The sequence below is a fragment of the Podarcis filfolensis genome (genome assembly GCF_964270895.1).
Source record: "Podarcis filfolensis genome assembly, chromosome: 15".
In the NCBI taxonomy this organism is placed as follows: Eukaryota; Metazoa; Chordata; class Lepidosauria; order Squamata; family Lacertidae; genus Podarcis; species Podarcis filfolensis.
In genome coordinates this window covers 15584384-15592402 of record NC_139618.1, presented here as the reverse complement: position 1 = coordinate 15592402, position 8019 = coordinate 15584384, and the positions used below count along the sequence as shown (strand labels likewise).

General features: G+C 52.0%; 1 protein-coding gene across 1 annotated transcript; it reads right to left on the bottom strand.

Moving 5' to 3' along the window:
* Positions 1 to 7375, bottom strand: BCL7B (BAF chromatin remodeling complex subunit BCL7B). The gene is given in 7 exon segments (XM_083588212.1): positions 1 to 950; positions 2045 to 2124; positions 2876 to 3046; positions 4715 to 4814; positions 5718 to 5793; positions 7202 to 7305; positions 7307 to 7375. Coding segments are annotated over 7 exon segments (678 nt in total). The 5' UTR covers positions 7361 to 7375; the 3' UTR covers positions 1 to 857.
* Positions 7376 to 8019: the final 644 nt, after the last annotated feature.

Sequence of the window (8019 nt, the reverse complement as noted above, 5' to 3'; positions counted from 1 at the left end):
TTACTTCAAATAGTTTTAATTTTAAAAATATTCTCTTCAGTGCTAAAATATCTCTTTGCTTCCCTGCGTGGCTGGGCACTCCGCGCCACAGCAGGGCCTCGATCGCAAACTCCATTCCACACGCAGATCGCGACGGAGGGGGACAGGTCTGCAGAGGCAGGAGGGGCCGTGGGGGTCGGTGGCAGCTGCTCCTGCCATGAGGGCTGCAGGGTCCCTTTGGTGCCCAGGGCGGCCTCCTTGACCCCCAAGGCCAGGCCAGCCCCGCTGGCAAGGGAGGGTGCCTTCTGGCCACCTGACCCCAGCCAAGGCAGCCTTGGCTTCCTCGGACATATCCCACCTCCAGCGAGGGCCCACTGCTTGGTGGGCAGAGACCTGGCTTGCTCCAGTGCTAATGGCTTAACCCCACAACTATTGCACAGCATCCCAGCTGGGCTCCCCGCCAGGCCCTGCCCCTCCTCGCAAGAGAGTCGTTCGCTCCCTGCAGGAGGAGAGGGGGTGCGTGGACCTCGCGGTTGCCCGTTAAGTGCTGACAACTCCTCTTTCCCTATGGAAACCTCCCAAGGGGTCGCCCCCCGGAGCCACAAAGAGGGCAAATTAAAAAGCAGACAGGAGCAGCCCCGGCAACGCCTTGTCCTTTAGGCGTGCGGGTTGGGAGGATGTGGCCAGCTGGCTCCGAGGGGCATCGGGAAAATATTGCACGGGGTGGTAGGGGGAGAAAGGCGGCCTCTGGAAGGGCCGTGGGAACAGCAAGTTGATTCTTGGAGGGGGAGCGGAGGTGGAAGAGGATGCCGACTTTGAGAGAGTGGCATCCTGGGGGTGGGGTGGCTCTTGGGACGGGGCAGAAGCGGGCGAGCTGGCTAGCTCTCGGAGGCCACCTGGCACGTGGCGTTCTGGTCTGTGCAAAATCGCTTGAGCGGAGGCGCGCCGGAATCCTCCTCTGTGCCAGGCACCTGCAGGAGAAGAACACAAGAAGCTGCTTTACATACCGAGCCTGGCTCTGACTTGTTCTCTCTAGCACAGGGCTGCCAACTGATTGCAAAGGAGGAGATTCCGAATAAACCAGAGGAATAACTTTCTGAGGGTAAAGGCCATTCAACAGCGGAACGGACTCCCTTGGAAGGTGGTGGACTCTCCTGGGAGGTTTTAAAGCAGAGGTTAGGGGGCCTTCTGTCAGGGATTCTTTAGCTGAGACCCCTGCACTGCAGAGGGTTGGACTAGATGACCCTTGGGGTCCCTTCCAACTCTACAGTTCTATGATTCTCTGGTTCATTCAGAGCTATGAGCTTTAAGAAAACCTACCGTACTACTGTCACTTTCTCTAAGCCTTTGAGTCAGGGTGGGCTATAAATTCAGTTAGTTAGTAGAAAGGCTGCAGCCGTGCTCCCCAAATGGAAACCCTCTCCAGAATCTCCATGTGGGAAAACCAACTTCATATAAGCAACATGCTGAAGTCAAATTAATGCATGAAGGGGTTAAGACCATAGAGTAAGCTGTCCTGTCAGGCTTAGCTCACTTTGGGAGGGACCAGGTAATTAAGCCTTTGTTCCTCCTCAGTCTACCTGAGCTCGGGCCACATGGCTCTCAAAAACCACTCCTGATTTCCTGTACCAATAATTTAAGAACTTTCACCACTTTGTAACAGCTAAGTTTTACTGCCTGTGAAACCTTTTCTGAAGCACATGAATCTGATCTTTGGAGAGCTTGTAAGCAAACTATTTTTTAGCTTATCAGGCATGTGGTCTTTATCCTTTGCTGGGGGAAGAAGGAAATTTTGGAACTCATACCAGAAAGGTCTAACAGCCTATATTTCCACACTTTTATTTCCTGCATGTTTTGTGATTTTACATTTCTGTTGGGGTTCACTCACCAAAGAGTATGTGCCCCAAACTTGGATCTTGGCATTTAAGGAATTCTGCTTTTTATATACATCGTTGTTTCCTTGAACTAACACCAGTTTTCTGGGCCGTGGATCTAGAATGCTCCAGCCCCCGAACCCTAGATCCCAGAGAGAGCCAATTAACTCTGCCTGGCTCACCATCCTTACCTCAGCCTCCAGAGGAACCGGCTCTTCCTTCGTGAGAGTTGGAGGCTCATCGGCTACTTCAGAGGGCGGAAGGGCAGGCTCTGGAAACAGGAGTTGACAAGTGTTTTCAGAAAGTGTTAAAAAGCTAGCACAGAAGGAGCCCACTGAATCTCTAGTGGCAGGGAGTTCCACAGGACTGAGGTGATGACACTAAAAGCTTGGGAAATGAACCTCATCAACTCAGGGGATGACCAAGGAAGCTTGATAATCAACCTTGGAAAGAAGGCAATCCCTGAGGTACCCTAGACCTAAGTTGTTCAGGGCTTTGTAAATTAATACTAGAACCTTGAACCTGGCTCGGTAGTGGAAGGGCAGCCTCACATAGAGCGCATTGCAATAGTCCAGTCTCAAGGTTGCCAATGCATGGAATATGGTAGTCAGCCTATCCCTCTCAATGAATGGCTATACAGTGGTACTTCGGGTTAAGAACTTAATTCATTCTGGAGGTCCGTTCTTAACCTGAAACCGTTCTTAACCTGAGGTACAACTTTAGCTAACGGGGCTTTCCGCAGCTGCCGCATTGCGGCAGCACAATTTCTGTTCTCATCCTGAAGCAAAGTTCTTAACCCGAGGTACTATTTCTGGGTTAATGAAGTCTGTAACCTGAAGCGTCTGTAACCTGAGGTACCACTGTTGAATTACCAGACGAAGATCGTAAATGTTCCTTTCCCCAGGTAGAAGCTGCCTGTCAGGGGATGCCCACCTCCACCTGCCCCTTCCCCTCCAGGTCAGTGGTCGCCCTCGATGGGCCTCCCCTGCCCCACCACAGTCCCCTTGGGCTAAGCCACTCACCTTCCAAGGGCTCTTGCCCCAGCGTGGGCGGCTGAGAGTCGTCAGCCCGGAAGTCGGAGGCGTGGCTGGGGCTCATGGACTCACTCTGCTGGGGGCTGGGGCTGGAGGCCAGGCTGCTGTCCGCCTTGAGTGGGTAGGTGTCCGAGAGGGAGCTCTGGTTGCTGTTCTCATCTGAAATGCATGGGGAGGGAGAGGCTGCCTCAGGAGCTGGAGCCAGGAGCAGCACTGTCGGCTCCTGTGTCTGCGTTCCCTACACCTGAGATGCCACCTGGTTTGGAATGGGTTGCTCTTGGGCTTCCCACTGTGGGCAGATGCAAGCTTCCCTACCCTAAGGAAATGAGGAGAGCCCTGCTGGGTCAGGTCAATGTCTCGCATCCTCTTCTCACAATAGCCAGTCTGACGCCTGTGAGAAACCAGCAAGCAAGACCCAAGCACTTTCCTCTCCTGTTGTTTTCCAGCAACTGATATTCAGAAGCATCACTGCCTCTGAATGCACAGCCATCATGGCTAGTAGCCATTGGCTGGTATGCAAATGCTGCAGCTCAATGAGATCCCACTGGAGACTGAGCTGGGCACACATAAGATGATGATGCTGGATCAGACCAATGGCCCATCTCATCCAGCATCTTCTCACAGCAACTGGGATTCAGAAGCATTGCTGCCTCTGTGGAGGCAGAACATAGCTATCATGGTTAGTAGCCACTGAAAGCCTTATTTCCCTCCATGAATTTGCCTAACCTCTTTTAAAGCCATTCAAACTGGTGGCCATCACTGCCTCTGGTGGGAGGGAGCGCCATAGTTTAACTCGTGTGAAGTCCTTCCTTTTATCTGTCCTGAATGTTCTACTTCACTGGATGTCTGTGAGTTCTAGTGTTATGACAGCAGGAGAAAATGTTTTCTCCATCCACTTTCTTCAGGCCATGCAGGATTTTACAAACTTCAATCATGTCGCTTCTTACTCACCTTTTCTCGGAATTAAAAAGTCCAACCCTCAAACCGGATGATGACACCCACACAGACAGATGGCCAGAAGCTGAGAAAGTCTTCTGGTCAGGACAGCAGGCCAACTGCAATTCTGCGAGAAGGCAGGACTGAAACCCACCAGCTGGGTGTGGAATCTTGTTTCCTGAGAACCTCAGCCTTTCATTTTAAAAAGCAAGCACAATGTTTCTAACCCTTCTGATGCGAAGAGATTCTCAGAAACATCTGGCTAAAGTCTCAAGAATGAAAAGCGAGGGGCACTGAATAGGCTTTCTAGTGCTGGTGATGGTTGAGCAATTAGTGTCTGCCCCCTTCCAGAACGCCAGCTGAAACCAGAGTAGATTATGCAAACTATTGGGGGGCGGGGAGATGGCGCAATGATGTAGAATCAGAGAAATAATGCAATTCTGCTTCCTGGCATACGTTTTACAGGTCACTGTAGCAGGTCCACGTCTCCTGCTTGGCTGGCATGCCAACGTCGAAGGCAGAGGAGGACATAATGGCCAAATGCAGAACTCTGGGCCTCTCCATCCAGCCCTCCAGAGCCTCACTAAACTACACTTCCTTCCCAGGTTGCCCAGGCCACCTGCCTCACAGGCCTTCCTCAAGTGCTAATGCCTAGCTGGAAATGTGTCCTTGAAGCGTGATAAGGCCTCTTGGCTTGCCTGGAGAGAGGATGGAGATGTGTGAGTGTGTAGAAACCTTTGACTCTGGCGTGGCCAAAATCCTACCAGGCAAAGGGGAGTATCGGATGAATTGCTCGACCCACTTTGGTCTCTGGGCCTGCCCACCACTGTCTCGTGGCCCCAGAAAGTTGCCCCCAAGAGAATGCAACCCTTTGCTCCCCAGCCTACTCACCCTGGAACTCCAGAAGGAGTGAAGAGTTGGCCGCCCCTTCAGCTGGGAAGCCGTTCTGCTCCCGGGAAGCAGGAGTGCTGCAGGTTTTGGACTTCTCTTTCTTGAAGGAAGAGAAAAATAAGGTTGTGAGTTTCCCCTGCCAGCGCTGGGACAGGACAAACCATAAAGGCTGCCCCAATACTCATCAGTGGTGCTTCATCAGCCTGGAGGTTGTGGGGGTACAAATGCGAAAGAAGATTCTGCCCTGGGTCTGGTACTCAGGCTTAAAGCAGGGCTGAGAGGGTGGCATCCAGATGCTGGACCCCAACAACTAGGAGTCCCAGCAGCCAAGGGTGATGGGAGATGGCAACATTTGGAATGCCACAGGTTCCCCATTCCAATCTTGGAGGGAATCGTCATCAAAACCAATTGCTTTTTAAAGGAAAGGGCTTTAACAGTGCTGTGCTGTTTTTATTATCTGTATTTCATTCATTTGGTCCCCCCTTGTTGTTTTAATCCTACTAGAATTTGATTAGTTTTTAATGATTATATTTTATATGTTGTAAGCTTATTTTATTTTATCTGTTTTAATTTGTGTAAGCCGCCTTGAGTCCCTGTCTGGCGGAAAGGCAGATATTAATAATGAATTATAATAGTAACCACGATGATGATGATGATGTTTGTGGCATATGCAAAACTGGGCACCCAAGGAGGCAGGAATAAAATTCAAAATGGTATTTGTAGAATGGAAAACTGGAGCCAAACAAATGCAGGGTGTTCTTCATTTGGCAAAGCAAGACAATCAAGTGAACACTTAGGCAAAATTGCCATCATCGAACACCAGACAGCCACCCTGGTCTGCCTCCTGCATCCACAGGAGACAGAAGTGACCCTTTGATGCTTCATTTGGATATGCCTACAATGGGGAGGGGGAAAGAGGGGGCTCCTCCAAGCCCCTGTTTAGTGTTGGAAGACAGCCCTCCTTCTCTTGCTCCCCAGAAGGGCTTGGTGCTCATCCCCTCACCTCTTTGCTGTCAGCAACAGGCACCCACTTGAATATCCGCAGGGATGTGTCTCCCACCGTCACCCATTTCTTCTCCCTGAGCCAGGATAATGAAAGAGATTAGGTGCAACCACAACGATGAAGAAGGTGAACATCACCACCTACTCCTGCCACGTGTCTCCCACTGGGCAATTGCCTTTGCCTTCTGAGGCTGCAATGAGGCCAGGGAGAAACTGTGCAGCATGGGTTGGGAACTGTAGGACTGTGTGCTAAATCTGGCCCCTTGCCCTTTGCTCCTGGTCATGCCCATGCTCTCCCAGAGCACATCTACCTGCCTTGAATGTGTCCTTGAACTATGATGATGCGTCTCACTTGCCTTGGATGGAGAGAGGCACCTATTGACTTTGGCACGGCCAGAATGTAGCCTACTCAATAAAGGTCAAGAGGGCACCCCAATCTTTTGCCTCTGGTATCCACTGGCACCTGAAGGTTTTCCACAGGGAATTTAAAAGGATTCAGTGTCTCTGCTTTATGGAGCTCTTTCTCTCTCTCTGGCAGGCTCAGGCAATGGGATAAACAGCAGTCCCCATGCCCCAATCAGGGTTATACCGTGGCTAAAAGGAACCTGATGCTACTGACTTAACACAAAGTAGGAGCGTAAGAACTGCTTTGCTGCATCAGACCCAGGTATGCCCATCCAGGCTACCATCCTGGTAAGAAAGCAGTCATCTAGGAAGGTCTCAGGACATCAGATGAGGCCCTTTCTTTGGCTGCCCCCATAATCGCAGATAAAGCTGCAACAGTGGCCTTTAGCTCAGGATTCAAATCCCTGGCAGCATCTCCAAGTAGGGCTGGGAAAAGCTCCCGGCATGAACTCCCAGTAGTAGCAGCCCCATGCCTTCCATGAAAAGCAGAGCATGAAGGTAGATTGCCCCTTTCTCTGGAGGCTCCATTTGAGGCAATGATAAGGAATAAAATGCCTACGTACTGTTTCCACCTCCCCCAGACCTGCCTCGCAAGGCTGTTGGGAGGATTGTAGAAACCATTAGGGCAAGGAGCTCAGAAAAAAGCGTAAAATATGTAAATAAGCAAGGAACGCATGTGCAAATTGAGCGGCATACGCCAACTAAGCAAGAGCTTCTCTCTCCAGCAAACTGGGTCAGTCCGCGGCAGGTAGACTAGCCAGTCCCCATGACAACTGGGTCCCCCGCTCCTCCTGGTCCCTTGCGGAGCGACTGGCCAAGCGTCACGCCAATCCTAGCAGCCAGGCATCACCCGCCCCTGAACTATGATTGGCCGGCAGCCCCGCCAAGCACATCTCTCCCCGCAACCCCACCTCTACAACAAGCACAATGCGATTGGCCACTTCAGGAAGGCCCCGCCCATCGCGCCAAACGGCTGCCGTCGGTTGGTTGGGCCACTGTCACCAAGGCCGCGGCCGCCGAGGATTGGCTGACCCGCCGCCAAGCCCCTCCCACCCGCGGCCCCTCCCCCCGTCCCCTCACCATTTGCGGACGCGCTCGATGGCCGCCATAACTTTTTTGATGTCATCCTTGGCCCTGCTGCGGGTCTCGGCCCGCACCGAGCGACCCGACATGGCGCCCGTGGCCCCGGCAGCGCCAGCTCCCGCAGCAGCAGCAGCTTTGCCCAGCCGCGCTGCGCATGCGCGCGACTGCCCCCACACCCGCCGTGCGTAACGCGTCAGCGCCCTTGCCCCGCCCAAGGGAGCGAGTCTGCCTTCACTGCGCATGCGGAAGCCGGTTCCACTCCCGTGCGCATGCGGGAGGGCGGAGCTTTAACGCACTCTGTACATGCCCAGCGGCAACGGTCTTGTTATTTATTTATTATTAATTTTTTTAACTGAGTCCTAAGCAGTGAAAATCAACACGTGGGAAAAAGCAGCTTTACAGATAGGCATGTATGCAGATGGTGCTCACTTTAGTCCTCAGCAAGGTAGAGAAGGAAAGGTTTCTTTTTATCTGAGACCCTGGAGAGCTGCTGCCAGTTAAGTGTATAATGGATAGACCAGTGGCCTGACTCGGCAGCTTCCTATTTCAACTCTGGTCGTTAATCATGAGGACTAGAAACATTTTTAAGGGAAGAGTTATAGTTCAGTGGTGGAGCATGCTTTGCATGGTACCCATTTGCAATCTGAATGAACACCAATGCCCTCCTCACAAATACAGCTGTGTCATAATTTGAATCCTGTGTTTTCAGGGATAAGGTACAGCTCTTGAACATCAGAAATGCAAACTTTCTGCATACATGGTGAGCCCAAACTGCCAACTACTGCACTTCTGGGCACATCCCACCATCTCACAGC